We start from the raw sequence: 20153 nt of genomic DNA, 5'->3' as shown, positions 1-20153 counted from the left end.
AATTTCAATGTTTACATTAATACTAGACTTTGTTTCATTTCCTCATCTACAGAATTTGAGAACCTAAACATTTATGGACAATAATATCCTTCTGCCATCTTTTCTGTGATGGCAGATGAATAACTACTAATTGAACGTGGTATTTTCAGTAGGTATCTCAAAAGCTGAGACTCGTTGCGAAGCAAAGGAATCCTCATGTCCCTACAACAGCAGCACAGGGTGCAGGACGGAATAAAACTTTGCTGCTGGGGAAATAAAAATGTTGAGGATTGTAAGATTCTCTGGATCTCTTAACAAATCCACAGAACAGCTTCAAGCAGAGGCAAATGAGTAATATCCACACCAGAATACAGATGGTAAGAGCGTTCATCCAAGATGACAAAGTGGTAACTGCAAGGTTCTGGTCTGAAGAAGGCAGACAAGAACCTGAAGCTAGCTGCTTCATATGACTGGGGAGTATTTAATTGTATATTCCAGCAAGATTCATTGTGTATCGAGAGCAAAGCTGAGGGCTTTGTCCACTTTGATAAAAGACAAAAACCCTTAATTTTTTGCCCAAAGGGGAAATATCTGCAATCCTGAAAGGTTTCAAATGAAATGCATCTTGTCTAGGTGAAATTAGAAACAAAGAGCCTTTAGGACTGATCCTGGAAAGAAAAGCAAAAAGGAAATGTCTTTAAATATTTGATTTAAGAAACATGCCCAACCAATCTTTCTGTCGGGGCCAAATTGTAATTCCTACCTCAAAATCTCAGGAAAACAGCTTTCGACAGTTAAAACAAGGCTTTAGAGGACAGATTCATCTTTGAACCTTAACAGGAGAGATTGAACACTTGTGCAGACAGTTCTTGGCTAGAGCCAAGAGTTTCTGCTCTGAGAAGGCAGGAATTGGACGTAGGTATCTTGCCTAAAAAACCCCTCTGACTTGCCCAGGCCGAAGCAGTGGTAGATACGTGCAGCAAAAATTTTGAAGCCTGCTTTTACTCTTCATACAGTGTTATACAATCGATATGACATGATTATTTCATTAAAAGTTTGCATAACTCCAGTATAGCAGGATTTAATCAATGATTTTAAACCATTTTTTCAGAGTTATGTAGAAAACAAAACAAATCCTTTTAAACTGAGTCTTAGTTCCTTTCTCCACTTTCTTTACAGATAAGCCAGGTTAAGGGTACAGGTATCCAAATTTAGTAGCAATGTCATACTTATGAGAACACCAAACACACACCACAAAACACTCTATTCAAAATTTGCAATTCATAAGAAAAAAAAAAAATTATCGCAATTGCAAAGAATTCTTCTGTTACCAAGCTGAAACTGTGAAACAGAGAGTTTGAATGGTAATCAATAAAAATGAAAGCAAAAAAACTACAAGACATAGAATTTTGATTATTATTTCGAGATTATCACTAGGCTACAGGTAGAAGACTTGCAATGCTACCGTGTAATTACTACCATGTAATACTTGCTGCTATACATATATGGAAAAAATGGATCTCAAAATAGTAAACACTGAAAGATACTAAATACAGTCAAATTAAGGAAGCAAAATATTCCCCTGAAATGCAAAACAGCAGAGGATGAGTAGTTTCCATAAGAAAGCATGTATATCACATGAAAAATCATACAGAAACCAGCAATATGCATATAGAATGCAAAGCAGCAAAACCATAAGAATGATGAACATATATCAAATCCAGGCAATGAATGGTTTCAATTCAAAAACAGAATATACACTATTTGTATCATTCAAGCCCTGAACATTGAGCAGTCACATTTCCTCCTATTTATCTGATAAGTGATAATCTTAGGATGTTTCACACCATATAGGGTGTTGAGTTTCATATGACAGTTTTGGGAATGTGTCTTAGTCAATAATGAATTTTCACTAGTAATTCTTCATTTGCAGGGCAGTACAGAAGCCCACCACTGGGCATTGGGACCTGTGTTGCAAGTACTGTTCTATGTGTTGCATCCCATGACCCACAAAGACCTGTGAGGCTGACAGTGGCTTTCTGCTTTCAGCCCTACGTATTGAAGCAGCCCACAGACAGGACAGGTATAGCAGGGAAGTGTATTCAACAATGGAAAATAATAATTGGAAGGTCACAAAGAGAAGGATTGCACAGAAGGCTTTTAAAATGTAGGAAATATCACCAGATTCAGAAAATGCAGGAGGAGACGGGAACAGACCCTTACTCTAAAGAATACAACCTAAAAAGGGTATAACTTCTGAAACTTAATACTCTTACACCAAATTGTAAAGGAAGAAAATGTAGTAAAAATATATTAAATTGCCATTTTATATGGCAATTGTATTTTGTCTGAGCTTCCCACTGTGCAACACTGAACATGTAGTATTGGTCAGGTTGGTGTATTACTTTCCAATTTGGGCCCCATTTCATCAACACAAGAAAACAACATGAAATCACTCTTAACGAAATTAACATACTAGTTCCGTGGAGTTGGTCTCTATTATGATAGATGTTATTATGTGCCTGTCAAAGGATTTATTTTTGATTCATTCTACTTGCATGATGCTGAAGATGCACTGTTTGGCTGCATCACACTAGAAAATGTCGCATGATTGAGTTTTTGTTAATCAAGAAATCATTTCAAAATTGTTTGTTTTTACTAGGTGTCTCAAGACATTGATTGCAATCTGTGTCATACCCCCATAGGAATTACATAAGTGTATTAGTGAATTAGAAAATGTTTTTCTTCCTTAGAACATTCAAGTAGGTAATACACAGAACAGCCATAGTGGATAACTGCAGTGAATGTTACAGGAAACTGTGAGTGACCTTGAATTGGAAATTATGCAGTTAGTTACAAAACCACTGATTACAAGCTACCTGAGATTTGGGACTACCAAGGATCTATTAATTGACTAATTCATAAAATACTGTATAAGCATTACCAGTTTCATTAACTAACTGCTACATCTTCAGTTCATTTAGTACTTTTCCAGTAACATGAAATCTGACATAGGCAATTTCAAATTTTTTTTTTTAACATCACAAACATAATAGAATTTTAAACCTTCATGAAGAAGTGCTCTCTCAACTGAATACAGAATATTATAAAATTGAAAGAGCAGAAGATTGGCAAAGAAAAAACGTGCATTTTCCCACTGGGCAGTCTTAATGGAAACATGAATCAAATGATATGCCTAAATGCATTCCAAAACTGTTTTCTGAAATATGCATGCAGTTCCAATGTCTATCCTGGGGTTTTCTCATGAGCGTGTTAAAGCTTTTTAATGAGGGTAATAGGTGCAGGTGGCCTATGCTTCTAAGTCACTACTTAAAGAACTTTAAAAAAAGATCTAATGAATCAGTATCTTTAATGCTCCATTTAAAAGTTGAGGGTTTTTTGCAACACTGCCATGATAAGAATACATATTACATACTACTGCTTTGACAATACTTACGGTGAATGGAAGAACACCATTGCTTTTGGGGCTGTTTCTCCCAATACCTTTCCCTGTTGCCTTTCAATTCTGCTTCTCTCCTATTTCATCGATCTCTATTTTAAGATCTTTTCATGAATATTCCTGTTTTCTTCTATCTAACTTCAGTCATGCAGTTGTCACAACTTCCTTCTCTGCCTTGAACATGTTGCTCAAAGAAAACCTTAAAGGTATGCCTGAGAAACTTCAGGCATGCCCAAAATAGATTAAAAATCTCTCTTACCTCATCAGAGGTTCCTTAGTGGCCTACAATGGTTTACTGTCCAGTCTGCTATAAAAACTGAGGATGCCAACTGGATGTAACTGCTAACCCATATGAAGGCTGTGTGAACAGATTAACCCAGGCTGCTCTAAGCCACACTAAAGATATAAATAGCAAGAAAAGATGTCATGTGAAACAGCGCTCCCAGGGATGCACTGATCTTTGGAGGTTGGATTTATACACAGGAGCAGCATCCAAAGTCTTATGGTGATACAAATTTGAGCAGTGTCATCATAAGCAAACAACAAAATGAAAATCAGATTGTCCTCATATAATCAAGACCAAATGCAAAAAAGACCAATGATTAATGTATTGCCAAACCACTAAAACAGATGAAAAGTAAACAGCACAGATATAAAAATAATGGAAACTTTAGCTGTACATGCAAGGGAGTGAGAGACAAAAGAAACATCCCATGCCAACATTTCCCACGGCACGTGTAAGCGCAGCTATAAAGGCAAAGTACTCTAAGGAAACTCCTAGTTTGGTATAGTACGTCCTTGACAGATCCATTTGGGAAATGAAAAAAAAAGTGACAGTCTCTATTGCGTAACACTTCTGCACTGGCAAATACAGATATTTCAGGGACTAACTTTTTACAGTTTTAAGAAGACTAACGTACTTAAAAACATCAACCCCAAAGTAGAAAAGATGGTCACTAAGCAGCTTATTATTTACCAAATGTGCTGAACAAACTTAAATCTGAATAGTTACAATACTCTGAGAGAAGTGTGCAGAAGATTGATAATTTGATGTTCAACTTTCACAATACATTTTATGCGAAAGTATTTGATTACACAACCCAGTTTTCTTTTTTTCATTTCCAACTATGATCTCATTGCTTTTAATGGCTTCTTTTATAGGTTCAGAAAGAAATTTTATTCTTCCCATACAGTTTACGAACTGATAGAAAAGGCACCTAAATTAGATTGATGTTGATTTGGCCATTTGGCTAGATATAGAACAGCCACAGAAAAATTTTCATAGTGATACTAATAACCAAGCAACAAGGTAATTTTGACAGCAAATGTATCCCTCAAAAGCTGAAGTCAACTGCTGTCAATGCTTTGCAGCTGCTTACACATTGCAAAAATGTAAAAGGTACAGAATTGCATTATTCATGCATATAGTTTGCACCCGTTTCAGTCTGCCAGTATTATTTTAAAATAAGTCCTCAAACAAACATTTACAAGGCCTGCAAAAAATCAGCAATACAAGCAAAAAGAATCAGGAAAGCAGTTTTAGATAGATTTCCCTTTGTATTTCCCAAACAAGCCTATAACTTACACTACTTAGGAACTGGAGAGAGAAAACTCACCTCTAATTTATTATTATTATTTTCAATTTTCATATGTGAGTGGATTTTTGTTAAGTAGAGCAATTGAGGGCTCACAATAAACACCCTAATACTCCAATTTATTATTATTGCCTAAAAAAGAATATAATTAAAGCAATTAGTAATGGATGTTTCAGCTGGAAAAATATTCTCTCACATGTGAAGTTATCAATCACCCAAAATATTTTTAATTCTGTGCTTAAAATGAAGCTTCAGCTTACAATTCACTGCTTGCATTTTCTTCTCCTAGTTAGACCACTGATGGATTTTGGATAAGTCACCACATGTAATATTCTTTGGGCACATTTTGATGTCAGAGAACAGCAAATCAAGATGTTTCAGCACTCTGTTTTGCAAACAAAGTGTTCTACATTATTAGCCAAGAGTTCAATATGTGAATACATGACCAACTTCTTTCAGAGAAGTAAATCTGTCAGTAAAGTCACATATTACAGTCCAGCTTGGTACATCTATTTTGTTCTTGAGCATCACATATATGAATTACCATCTTTGATAAACTATAGAGAGAATATTTTTAAAACATTTTGGAAATAAAAGAGGATCTGAATTTTAAGTCTTGATAGTATTACATTTGATCTTGAGTATGAATTCCAGAAAATGGCTTTATGTATATCTTCATATTTAGTTAGCAAGCCTATTTTAAATGATAACAGGAAGTTAGAAAAGTTTATTTTAAATGACAGTCTGGATGTATCTGCTTAGAATTGAAGCATGTCGAGACTAGATTTTTTTTTTTTAATGTGAAATGCAGCAAGCGTTTAATTCTCTATACATATTAAGTTATCCATCCACAGTTTAAAGATGCTCTCATCTTTTTGATATTGAAGTGAGAACAGGAGATGCAATCTGGTCTAGTTCATTGGAAAATGGTCTGGGACTCAGAAGACCTGAGCTTTAGCTTCACTCTCAGGAAAAGAAGAAATGGCTTTTTAAAAAAAACAAAACAAAACAAACCACAGTGTCAAGGGTCAGTGAAATAATACAAAAAGAGCTGAACTTCGAATTTCTGAAGGTATTTTCTACCTACTTCATGTCATTAAAAATTAATGCTAAGACTAGTGTGTCTAGAATAATTAAAGACACCAAAATCAATCAACTTCAGAAGGAAGGAGGACTGCACTGGCAGTGCATACAAATGATACCATGGTTTCTCAGTTACTGGCAAGTGGGAAAGACATTCTGTCCCAGATCAGTATTTTAACAAATAAAGCATGACAGTGACATCACTTGGTGTGTGTTACAGCACTGTTTCACACTACAGGAGCAATAAGTACTTAAAAACCGAAGTCTTCCCTCACGGGCAAGTAAAATACATGCCCATTGTCAGCCTGAAATTATGCCTGCTTAGACCACATGGCTTGCAGTCCACCCTGCATAGGGATGGGGATTGACAAATTTATATTTGTCATGACATGCCTGTCATCACAGGCCCTTTCAACATCTTCTGCTTCTTTAAGTATATACTTGTTTAACCAAGTTGCTAGTGTTGATTTCTGAAGTGCTAAATCAATTGCTGATTACCAAGTAGTTCTGTGACCATGCATTAATCACTAAAGGAAGAGCACAGTCAACAACCTATAAGATAGGAAAGCCATTTCAGCACATCTGGCAAATGTTGAGAAAGTACAAACAGCGTGCAAACAACCAAATATAAAAAGGAAAGCATAAGATAAGAAAATCCAAGGTACTATTTAAGCATAAACAGAAGCAACTTTATAGCCATCTGCAGTTGGCTTGTGAAACTGAACATTTCTTTACAAATTACTGTAATGCCAGTTAATGGCACACGTAATTTTATCATATTAGGTATCAAGTATTAAGGGCTTAAACTTTCCATCGGTCATTAAACGATCCCTCCCTAGACGTTGGCACACAGAATTAATGGCAAACTGGACTGACAGATAAGGAGCTATAGCTGTATCAAATTATCGAAATATAAATCAATCAAATTACTTATGTCTAAAAAAGCTTCAGAAAGTTCTAGTATGGCACTGGCATCTCTTTATAATTCAATAACACAGATATGAGAGCTGTGAAAAAACCTAAACTTTATAGTTTTATAAATCTGCTTTAAATCACGAGAATGGTTGTGTTATGTTCATAGCATGTAACATGAAGAATATCTGCAGGGAAGCAAGTTTTCCCCCTTCTAACCAAAAGTGCTTAGGAAGAGACTCATCTGAGTTATTATTCCCCATGCTGGATATTCTGCTTCATTTATGTAAGCTATTTTATTTCAGTGTTTAACAAAATACTATCAGCAGCTTTGAAAGTGTTACTCTGACAAAATGATCACAAGATAGAACTGCTATTTTTCTTTGCTAATTTTGAAGAAATAGAGCAGCAGTAGTACAGATATTTTTAACAACATGGTACTTATAAGTTTTAAATTTAAATTCAGAAAAAATCAAATCTAATAATTTTTTAACAGTGTTAAAATTTTTAAAAAAGTTGTTAAAAAATCTTACTTTTCATCACAGAAATTATGTAGAAATAGAGGAAAACAGTCTTTGCACTACTTCTGCTTTTTTCTAATAGGAGTTGAAACTTTGCAGTCATGCTTGAAATGATAGTTGATTTGAATTAAAAGCGTATAAAATTTATTGCAAACTATAACAGGCAATCAATTGTCTTATGAATTCTTTGTAATTTCCTTCTTTCATACATATTTGTTGCTCACATAGTAGAAGAGCAGTTACGTATCATCAAATCATATCCACTGCTATTCCAGGCACCCATCAAACGATCTTAAAAACATTTATGCTTCCTCTTCCCTACACTGAAAAGTCACTTCATAACCTCGCTATTCCATTCCTTCATTTATTTTCAACCTCATTATTGCACTTATATGCACTTACTCTTATGCTAAGACAATTAAGAGCTTTGATTTACAAAGTACACAACCTAGTTTCAAACAGGCCTACTTAAATGATGTCTTTTGGTAAGCTACAAAAGTTGATAGTGTTTGGTGGATACAGTTATATGCCTAGATTTCAGAAAGACTTTTTCCCAAAAATGTTTCTCTTTTAGTGTTGGCTGCACAACTGATCAAAGAATCACATAAACAGAAAGTAGCTTAATCCAAACTCCTGCTTGAAGCCGGATCCAACTAGCTGAAGCTGGTGAGGACCACATCCAGGGAAGTTTTTAGTATCTTCAAGAGTACAGATACCTCCAACCTCTCTGGGCAACCTGTTCCAATACTTATTCAAGTCATTTATATAAGGCTATTTTGTGGCAGAATCGATTTAGATATTAAATAGGCTGTTAGATGACTCTTACTGCAATTCCAATCATAGGGAAACTCAGAAATTTGTGTCAGGAAATGTTTGTGTGTTTTTTTTAAAGGACTAAGGAGTAAATAAAGCAATAAAATTATATGTGAAAACTAACAGCTGTAGTGATTTATTCAAATGATTTAATATTTTAATACCAATAATTATCAATAATTATATAATTTTGTTGCAGCATAATTGGTATTTAGAATTAGACACCACTGTCTTAAAAGACAAAATAAATATAAACATGCGCTGCACATGCTACAAGAAATACTTGGTCATTGTTGATACTTTTAATTTTTTTGCTAAATGCAATTACCAAGTTCTTCACTAATTTAAATGAAAGAGAAATGCATCTATCACAAGAGACTTAAGAGCCTGTTTAGTTGAATTCAAAGATACATTTAGTTGTTATATTCATAAATAAAAACAAACTAGCTGCCATGCTAATTAAGGAAAATAAAAGATTAAGGAATTGACTAAATTGATTTTAAATCTAGCATTACAGTTTATTACCTTTCACTGAATGCTTCATAAAAGTGAGAAAACATCCATAATTTACAATTTTCACTGTGGGAGTTATGCAGTATTTATAATTTATGGTGCTCTCTCCTCTAAATACATTTCAGTAAAATGAAATGACAGTTCCTCATGGGAACAACCATCTAATCAATACCAAGGGAGCGTATAGACACTACTGAAAAATTGTCATCACCATTACAAACACACTTTCACATTACCCAAATTTCTAAACATCCATTTAGAGTGAAATGGCGTACATCCAGGGCAGGAACAAGGCGGCCCAAAAATGCACAGCTTAAAAGCAGTCCATCTTTTTCTAAGATTTTGCTATACGTACATTAAGAAACTTTATTTATTTTCAGTTACCTAATGCTGTATACATAGAATACGCCTCTAAGAAGAGGGGAGTCATTAGGATCAGTCTGCAATGCAACCTGCATTTTTAGAGGTCCTGCCTAGATATAAGTAACTGTCAGTCAGTCATTTAAAAATACTTTTGTCATGATCATCTATAAGAACTGCAGAAAGCGTTACAGATTTCCAATGATGAGGAACCCGCACTTGCTCCTTTTTACCTACCCACCCAATGTTAGTTCCTGAGACCTAATGACTCCTTTGAAAGACAGACAAAATTTTTTAAAAGTCATTTAGAAAATGTCAGTTATATGTGACAATATGCTTGTGACACAAAGTTCCCAGAAAAAAACAAAGTAGCATTCGTGAACCAGATCGTTTAAGTGCCAGAGTTCATCCTTGGATGTCTACTAGAAGGAGTATTTACTGTCTTTAGGCAGCAACAAATAGGTATGATAAGAGGATTAAAGAACCACAATTTGAGAGACTGCAATTTGCACTTTTGTTGGCTTGTCACAACATTACTGTTACTTCAATACTGCATTTCAATAGATATGGTACATGATCACTGTATGTTAATCATAATCACTGGAAACAGCATAGGTGCTAATAATTATCATAACACAGATGATTATAAATTTAGAGTAACTTCAGATATAAGAGTTATGTTCAGGTACTTACTGGAGATGCATGTACTTGTGTTATTCTTAACTGGTTTTCCAAATCTTGAACTTTATTTTTCAGTTCTGTGTTTTCAGTTTCTAATTCTTGAATCTACAAAGCAAGTGGTTATTTGGAATTGGGATATTAATTCATTTCAACAATAGCATCCACTGAGAATAAGTTTTATCTGAGATCTGGTGATTTAGAAGCAATTTTTAACTAGCTATCTGATTACAAAAAATAATTAAACTTAAATTTCTGTATCTTCCATGTTTCAGCCTTGCTTTTCTCTTTAATGACCTTGCAAGATGGCAAAAAATAAAATCCTGTTTCACAGTTATCAGGTCTTTTTTCAGATTTCTTTTTTAATATCTGTTGCAATACTTAGCAATCTAAGAACAATGCTGGAAATTATGCTGTCATAGAAAGCAGATAACACAAATACAGTAGCATGTTCTTTTATCTCTTTAAAAAATACAGTTCAGAACTTACTCTTTTCTGTAAACCTGCAATTTGTTTCCTTGTTTCAACATCTTTTCCTCCGGATTCCAGAAATTTCCTGTAAGCTAAGTCAAATGCTTGACCAATTGTTAAAGTTATCTCTTCTGCCTTTACATAAAACATAAGACTGAAATTAGTATAGTAAGAATATTTTATATTATTATTTTCATTTCAGATGATCACAAAATACTTTACACCATGTATCATGTCCAAAGGGTTTGCTTCATCAATCACGAAGTCAACACTACAAAGGAGCATGGCAAACACTCTTCAGCAAAATAGCCTGACAGAAAACGCTATGTATACAACGTAAAAATACTTCAGAGAAAGAGGGGAGACTGAACAGGCAGACCACAATTAGCTAATTTTTGGTATAAATTATGCCTCTAATTTCTCTAAATATAGATAGCACGCTGCAGTATGTCTTCTTCTGATGATTTCTGAAGCAAATACAGCCTTTTATATCATTAAATAAATTGTTTTAGTTTTAATGGGTTAATGTTTTCATGATAATGGATGTTTTGACTTCTATTGCTTTTAAATTTATTTTCAACACTTATTTTTAGAAGTCCTATAAAATCTCAATCAGCATAGTGTAGATAAATGTATTTGCCTGCGCAAGTATTTCTGATTACAAAAATCCAACCAAACAGAATTTGCATTTGTATGTGCAAAATATAATAATTTAGTAGTTCTATGCTTATTCGCATCATATGCTATGACGTGTATATACAATCCATACAGAAAATCTACTTTAAAAATAACAGGTAAAACTAAGCATACAAGAAGTTGATTGAGCACATCAAGGTTTCAGAAAAAAATGCAGACTTACAAGAGGCACTAATAAAAGGTAAACATATGGATATGCCATTTGCCACAGAACTTTAGTAGAGAAAGTAAACAGAGTAATTTTTTTTTTTTTAAAACAAGTTGGCAGGGGAACAAAACAAAAAAAAATTGGAAAAAACATTAATCTGGCCAAAGCTAAACTAGAATTTTGTCTTCTCTATTGAAGCGAAAACCTGAAATTGGTTGTTCCTCATGAAAGCAGAGCATTCTGCTCAATGCCGAGAACATTTTTCCTTCACTACCTGTAAGAATATGGAGGGCTGGATGCACAAAAATGGTACAGAACGTGATGCTCCCAGCCTTTTATGCATCAGTGCAACAGTTAAGTCATTCAGCAGAGGTGTGTGAAGACCTGAGTTCTACAGGAATGGGGAATTAACCCCTCTATCTTTTTACTGTGGAAAAAAAAAACCCCATACAGCCACCTTTATTAAAAAAAAAAAAAAAAAACCCACCAAAACACAAGAAATTATTTTAACCAAATTAGACTGAATTAGACCAAAAAAGCTGAACTAGGACTGCTTTAGAGAATAACTGTTTATGTTAGTAAAAGAAAAGTGTAAGGGACACTAGAAGTATGCAGTCCTATCTTCTTGGAAGGATGAGGGTGGGCTGAAAGGAAAGGTACCAACTAAGGTGGGATCCTTTGAAATCTGAGGGTACTAATGAACACAGTGCAATTGAGGAAAGTAGTACAGTAAGTGGAATATCAGGGTAGAGAGAAGACGAAATGGTGCATTGGTTTGGAACAGAAATGCTACTAGTGTGCAGAGACTGCAAGGGCAATTTAAAATCATGGGAATGTGTGAAAAAGAGACACAGGATAGAAATTTGAAGGTAAATGAACAGATGTATATAGCAATTCTGAACAATCTCTACTGAGGGCACTGGAGCAATGCAGGTGAACAACAAAATCACCAGAAACACTGAAGTAACACACAATGCTATATAATTGCATATAAATAGAAGTGAATATGCATCTGTTTCTAAAAAATATATTACTTCCTCAGTATTTCCTTTGTATGATATCTCAGCTACTTCAGAATAAATCAAAACGAGCGTTATAAAAAAACCCCTAAACATCCCTTTTTGGTGTTGATTCCAGTGTTTTTCTTTGTTAATTACTTTCTGCCAGGGTAAACACATGACCCTGTTTCAGCTAGACACCATTTTCTTCATTTCCTGTCCTAAAGTTGTTTTTTTTTTCTGCTATTGCACATTTTTGAACAGTTGCCCTGTTCTATCTCAGACACAAGAAAATGTCAGTGGTTGGTGCAATGAATTCTCTGGTAGTGCATCATGGCATTAACAAACTTGAGAGACGGGGCAGGGGAGGGGGGCAGAGAAGGGGGAACCTTGCTGTAAGGAAAAAAAAAAAAAAATCTGACGCAGACATCAGCAGAAGAGCCTGTGAGGGTATCTCAGCCACAGGGTCACAGCAATCTCTGCAAAACAGCTGTGCAAACATTTCAAGCTTGGTGGGATGCAGTCTGTTCTCTGAGAGTATTGCAGATGCTTGACCTAGGATATGGAGCCGGGCAGTAAGAAGAATTGTCTCAGAAAACCACCTTAGATCAATAAAGAAAAAGGCTCTCCTTTAAATTAATGCATCTAAGTTACAAGACACTATATTGCCATGAAAGATTATATCAAAGTGACCCCAATTAAAAAGCAGGCTATCTGCCTTTATTAACCATTCCTGTTTTATTTCAAAGCAGACCAACCAAAGTCCGTAAAAGTCACTCAAATTCTTTTAAAATGTCTTGCATACTTACACACTTTTCGCTGTCAAATACATAGCACAGATGCTTATTTGATTCTGAGTCTTTGCATATGAAAGTAAATATTCTCTTGTCAGTTTTATCATCAGCACAAAATGATATCCTGTGGAGTTGACAGTTGTGCTGGACTTCCTGCAAATAAAAAGAAATATTATTTTCAAGAAATTACTATACTTGCTTAGGATAAAAATGCACAAAGTAAATCTCTGGATTTCCTCACGTACGTAAGAGCAGGCAAGTTGCAGTAATATTTTTGAATGTCTCTCACTGTACATGAGAGCACCCAAAAATGGACTTAAAGTATAACAAAAGTTAGCAAACTCATCTCCTAACAAATGTTCCCATTTTTACTGAATGTAAGTAGGAAGTTTTTATTTGGACAGCATTTATCTGGAAGTGTTTATTTGGACAGTAATTTCAGTTCTAGAAAATTGTTTTTTACTGTTGCTTTGCATCCCTGTGCAATTTATTTAGGGACTGATTATGTAAAATACTCTGTTCTTTTTCCAGGTGTACACCATCTTCAGATTTCATCATCTCCGAGGGGTTGTTAAAATGGTTTTACTGAAATAAGTCCTTACCTTTGTATCTTAAATACGGAAAACAGAAATAAAATGACTTTGTTATCCAAACACAGGGGCACAGAGAAATAAATCAGACATGTAAATAATTGCTTACTTAAGGTGCAACATAAACAGCTTTTAAACATTATCATTTGCATATTTTTGATACCATATTTTACTTTCCATTAAAAACCATTTTCCAGCTATTTAAAAAGTTGCAGTGGCAATGCTCTTCAGCTGAGAGAGCTTGACAAAACTGAAATAAACTTTCTCAACTATTTTTTTTGTTGTTTTCCTTCAACAAGTTTCTTCTTGGTATTTTATTTTATTTGGCTTATTACATGGGAAAGCAGTATTTGCTTTAAAGGAAAATATGCAGTTTAGATGTGAACTATTATCTATTAAAAAAAAAAGTTTCTGTGCAGCATTGAGGTTCCCAGATTGCTATAAGCTCATAAAGAAAGGCATGCCCTCTCTGCACGCAACCATTTATCAAAAAAATGTACCATATGGGCAATCTTTTCCCCTTGCCCCAACCAGGTTCCTTTTCTCAGTCTTTACAGCCGTTCTTCTGCATATCCTATTTCTCCCATGTCCCCAAATCTCTCTCACACTTAAGTCTCTTTCTGTTGTAGCTCTTTAACAGTTACATATACCAACACATGCTTGTTCTGGCTCTTTTAGGTTTATAAATCCATCTAACTACTTTAGGTCATTTAAGGACAGAACCACTGTTCTATAATCCTCCTTTTTTGAGTGCCAAGTATAGAATCACGTCCTGGTACATGAGTAGGCCTCCTGTTCCTACCACAATTAATAGTCATCACATGAATATAAACCAATATTTCTCTGTAACAATATCGAAGTGATTTGTTTCAAAAACTCGCAGAAAAAATTACTGTAATCGGTGATGATAACACGGAATTTAAGTAATTTCCTAACGCATCTATAAATTGTGCAAAAAGAAGGAAAACTTGATTCCAATTTACATTTACATATAGCTTTAAGAAACGAAGTGGGGGAGATAAAAAGACTACTCATAGTTGATTACCATTTGAGTTGTAATAACAGCATTGCTAAGAGATTAGAATGTTCCTATTCCCTCAGGAACTTCCATCCCACAGCTTTCTGTTAATCTCTGCAGGAAGATTTAGGAAGACTAACACATTTTGGCATTTAAAACTGTTATTTTAAAACAGTTTTTGCCAGGATATGGGGTTTAGTACCCCTTTGTGCCCTATGACATAAGGAAGATGCAAAAACTGCCATTGAAGTTGACATGGATATTTCTTGCCCTGTCTGCTTATGAACTGTTGAATTGTGGTTGTATCAAGAGTGTGAAGTGAAAATGGGTTGCAAGTAGATACAGCTTTGAACTAAAGCTACCTTTTCTCAACAGGCAGTATTGCTGTCTGAATGGTAGCAATTACTCCGGAATTAAAAAGCAGTAACAAACAGTTCATTCAAATCCAACCTTCAACATATGTATAAAAGATTTAAGAGCACTCAGATGTTAAGAATTGCTGACTATTGAATAAATACTTTTTAGCTTCATTATATTTATCTCGTTACTCCTCTTTGAAGTCTGTGAGGAAGATGTTTTGTTTACTATGTAACCCCTTCCAAAATACCAGAGCAAACAAAGGAACAGAAAACCCATCCATGGGATGACTCAATGGACTTAACTGCTGAAAAGGCAGGAATTGTCATGCTGTGCCAGATGAAAAGCCTACAATAGTGCTTATGGCCTGCTACATGAAATTTACAGAGAAATGGGTAACACACCTGAGAAACATAAGCATTCTAGGGAGGGGGCATACAATAAAAAAAAAGGTGAAAACACAAGAAAAGGAGGAAACAAAATGAAGAGGTTAAGGAAAGAGCGGTGCAATTCCAAAGCAGCAGCATGAAGAATGAGTCACTGCAAACAAATTGTCTCTTCATTCACCTGCAAACACCTACATGTGGGCACCTACACAATAGTGACCATTTGGAAAGGTGTTTATCAAATGCAGTGTTAACATTTATTTATCACAGTGTTTTCCTCTTCCTCAGAGTTTAAAAGTTCTGGTGTGAAACGATTAAAAAAATTAAATCCCACATTAGCTATAGTCTGTATTTTGGAGTATCAAGTACCTTCCTGGGAAGGTGTCACCCATGTGTTATAACAAGAAATGGTATTTTAGAAGAATTTTCCATCAACAGAATGGCTGTCATTATAATACTTTTTTAAAATATAAAACAATAAAAACATTAAAAACAGTTAAAACAATATTTAATTACTAGTTTAGCACCATAAACATCTAAGTCTCTTACCTTTGTTTTTGGATCTAGAATTTTTACACCATAGATTGAGATTTGTAATTCAACTTTGGGCGTCTTCTGGCCTTCAGATTTCTTGATATGTCTTGCAAACTATAAGATGAAAAATACAACAGCAATCGCATTAATAGTAAGTTTTCTTTTTTTTTTTTTTTTAAATTACTTCTCATTTCCTCTCAGCTCCTTCCACCTGAAGTTGTTTGCTTCCTTCTTCAAAAAGCTCTTATAAACAACGCCAACCATTCCCAAAGTCACAGTTGGGCACAGAACAGCATTTCTGATGGCACACTGTAGAATATTCCTATAATTCAAGAAAAAATATTTTAAAATTACTTAGCTGGTTCTCTTGAAATTTTATCTGCTGTTTATGCACTTAATTTAAGCTTTTGCATGAGATTTCTAGGAGAACAGTAGAAACATGAACACTCGCAGACAGTTTGTCAACCGCTTGGTTGTTGAGCAGTGAACATCTTTATGGTTTTCACATCCCACTATTTCTACACTCCTGTACACATGCATGGAGGGTACCTCCCGTATGTTCCTCTAAGGAAATCAGTTCTTTTAAACAGGTTCAGTGTGAAAGCACTACAGTTGTCAATACCTAAGAAATACTTGATCTATTCTATCATATTCTCAGGATTTATTTGCTAACAGTTCACTAGATGATGGCTAGACATTTTATATAACTGAGTCAAGTAATGTGTCCTATTCAATACATTTCCCATCCTTTTATATCTCCTTTTCTAGCTGCTAGATCTGACTTGTCTTTCTTTCATGAACACTGCATATAAAATAAGCAGAGTATCTAAAATTTGCTACTGCATGGCAGTTAAGAAGTGTCATGAATTTGGGTAACTTTCTTAGCAAAGCTACAGAATTGCTCTACATTTTGCTCTGTTACCAGCCCTTTTCCTCTCAGGTCTTTGACAGCCTGGAATGGTATTTTCAAATGCATAAATAAGGATGATGACTCACTGAAGGCCAGAGGAGTTGGAGTCTCTGCTTCACAGCTATATGTTTGAACACATTGTCCTCAAACTTGCTCTCACTCAAGTATAATTGAGCACATAATTCACCATCAGTACAAATAAACTATATAAAATGTCAGTGAGGACAATGACTTTTAGTGGCATGGAGTCTAGGACGTCAACAAGGGTGCTAACCTATCTTAAGAAGGGTTAGACCTGGAAGACAGAAGCCTGCATTACCTTGTGATTGTGAAGTACTTGGCTGTAGCCAACTGATACCTCCCCCACAAACACCTAAACCCCTGGTTTTAATTAATTATTTAAGTGATAGTTGAGGGTTTGGGTTTTTGCTCTGTTCCTATTCCTATGCCAACTACTAATTGGGAAATCTTTCCACGAACTCAACTGCTTTACATAGTATGACTGTCTCCATCTATTTTATTTCATTTTGCTTGTAAGCAGCTCCGTTCATGGCAAAGTATTAACTAGTTTTAAGAACCACCCTAAAAACACATAATTAACCTGTTTTTCCCTTCCTCCCAATTTTATTCCTCATTTTGAAAGTACACTTATTGAAAATTTTAGTAACTAAACATTAATTTATAATTAATCCTATTAACTTCATACAGTAATATGCCCTATCCAGACAGTTTACTATTGATTAATGTATCACATCAACTGATGAATATCACACACTTCACAAGTTAGTTAAAAAAAAAAAACAACCAAAAAACCCACCTAAACCACTCTATGCCATTCTCAAAACCACCTCTTAAATCTAAATACCCATTTTACATTTCAACAGCTAGGATTGCTACAGTCACTGGCAAAATACTTTATGAAGGGTTGTACATGATGACTTACTAGTGAAAACCAACTAGTCAAAAGTCAAGCAAATCTAACTAACTTCTAGTTCTGCCTCTCTTCAGTATCATGTATATAGCTCTTGTAATATACACATCCTTTTCCTATCCTATTTATCTTCAAGTCCATTTCTCACATATTTAGAGTATACTTTTAATACAGTTTAATGAATATCCCCATTCCTTTAGTTTAATTAAGGTGGGTCATCTCATATGCATCTTTTTATTTTAAAAAAATAATTTTATAGAAAATAACATTAAAAAAACCTAGTCACTGGTTTACAGGCATTTTGGCCAACAACATTTCTTGACTTTGTAGGACAATTCAAATTTGCTACAGGAAAAAAATGTTTTCTTTAACAAAAATCACTAATTAACCCCCCAAAAAAATCTGACTTAAATTTTATACTATCAATTTAACCTATTTGATTCTTAAGTCTCTGCTTTAAAAAATTTGAAAATGATAGGCCAATCAATGTTTCATTAGCAGAGATTTTTTTCCTCAAGATGAATATAAAACTTAAAATTGTTTTTCAGATCATTTTCATACATTTACTCAATACCCCCACTCTACCAGCTTTCCTTTCTGATTTGTAATTTGATTATGTCCTTTTATTGGCTAAAACTTTTGAGGACATACGTGGTGCCTTTTCATAGTACAACAGGGCTCTGCACTTGGCTCACTTTGCTATGCGTTAAATAGAATGACCGCAAAAACCACAGATGACTTGGACAGTTTGGGCATCTCAATTTCCAATGCACTTTACAGTGCACAGAAACATACCTATGCAGTAGATAATCCTGGGGCACACCTCGATTTGGAACAGCCTTGAACTTGAGTGAACCCTGGCTTTTTGGAAATGTCCCTTTATAAAAGGACTGCACACAAGTATTTCTGTGCAGTAATGAAGAGGAGGCATAAATGATATTTGATTTTACTGAGTTAAAGCCATAGTGTATGTTGAGAATGATGATTAAACACTTGGTTTTCCAACTGTAATCAACTCAGAATCCTGAACAACAGCTACAACACAAAAACTTTCTGAAATAAGTAGATCTGAATAACTTGCATGACTTTTAGAACAGCTGGCCAAAGCTTGCTCCAAGTAGTCAAGAAGTGTTACAACAGTGAGGAAGTTCCAGAGTATAATCCTGTGCCAATATTAAAAAAAAAAAAAAAGGTAAACAAAATGACCCTACCACGTCTCTACTCTCAAAAGGCATAAATCAAGTTCAAGAACTAGAGAATTCAAGTGAGAGGAAATTAATGACGATCAATATGGATTTTACAAAAAAATGCAGCTTGTCAAAATAGACAAAGCATTTGACTGAGTTTTGCCTGCCATTATATTTAGGAAATGAAGCAATACAAAGAAAGTATTAGTTAAGTTAGTTACATTAATCTCCAGATGCAGTTATAAACAGGAAATTGTCATTGGGAAGATATGTTTCTAATATATTCCAGCAGGGTTTATTTCTTAAGCATGACATTACTGAACAATGACCAGGAGGAAAGTAATTACTGATAAAATCTGCAGGCAGAAAAAATAAGAGCAAAAAATGGGGAGAAAAGTAACTAAGGATCTGAAATCTAAAATCATTACAGAGGAAGCTTGCAGATCACGAAGGCTTATGGAGGACCAAATAACACAGAGAACACATCACCAATGAGAACACCACAGATTGCCTGTAGGCAAACAAACCATCTCTGTTGCAATACCAATTTTGCAAACCATACATATGGGAACAAACTTCCTTTCTTGGGAGACTACCCTGTGAAGATAGAATTAAGAAAGTCTTGATGTCATGGTAGGCTTTCTGCAAACTGTGGACTCTTCTCATGAAGCTACGCTTGGGAATATTAATGCAATCCTTGGATATTTCAAAAAGATCCTTAAGACAACAACAATGGCTGCACTGCATCAGCTGCTTGTGAGAACTACTCAAGTTTTATGTTCTGAGGTTTTCCAGTGAAGAAGGATGTTGACAAAATGGAGAAAGATCACAGGATATTTGCAAAAGTTAGCAGAGGACTGGAAACCCACTTTATAAGAAACGCCATCAAATCAAAAACAAGCTAATGGTGAAAGAAAAACACAAAAGAATCTCTTCAACACAGACACCCAGAGAGACAAAAAAGCTATTTAATCAAAGGTTTACTGAGATACAGTGACTGAAAAGTACACATAGACAAATTAAAAAAATCTGGTGCAGTTACTCTCTTAATGCTTTTCCTACCCACTCCCTGCTCTGTGTAACAACAGATAACATATAGATACCGATCAGTAATTTCTTTCGTAACCGACCTTCTCTAGAAAGCCAAGTTCAGCCACCTCCCAAACTTGTGCAGGGTTTGAACAGCAGCTCCTAACACTTAGTCAGGTATCAGCCAATT

At 34.9% G+C, this 20153-nt stretch overlaps 1 protein-coding gene across 8 annotated transcripts in view; it reads right to left on the bottom strand.

Moving 5' to 3' along the window:
- The window catches only part of GULP1 (GULP PTB domain containing engulfment adaptor 1), a 169337-nt gene that overhangs the window by 24140 nt on the left and 125044 nt on the right, over nt 1-20153 (bottom strand). For all 8 annotated transcript variants that reach the window (XM_076342186.1, XM_076342184.1, XM_076342192.1 and 5 more), the window contains 4 exons: nt 15922-16020; nt 13037-13174; nt 10404-10520; nt 9930-10022 (listed from right to left, as the gene is read on the bottom strand). In XM_076342186.1, coding sequence (XP_076198301.1) covers nt 9930-10022; nt 10404-10520; nt 13037-13174; nt 15922-16020 — 447 coding nt within the window. The remainder of the gene's footprint in view (nt 1-9929; nt 10023-10403; nt 10521-13036; nt 13175-15921; nt 16021-20153) is intronic.

The sequence above is a fragment of the Aptenodytes patagonicus genome, chromosome 6 (assembly GCF_965638725.1).
Source record: "Aptenodytes patagonicus chromosome 6, bAptPat1.pri.cur, whole genome shotgun sequence".
Taxonomy (NCBI): domain Eukaryota; kingdom Metazoa; phylum Chordata; class Aves; order Sphenisciformes; family Spheniscidae; genus Aptenodytes; species Aptenodytes patagonicus.
Note: the sequence above shows the minus strand (reverse complement) of the source record. Positions and strands in the feature narration are given on the sequence as shown.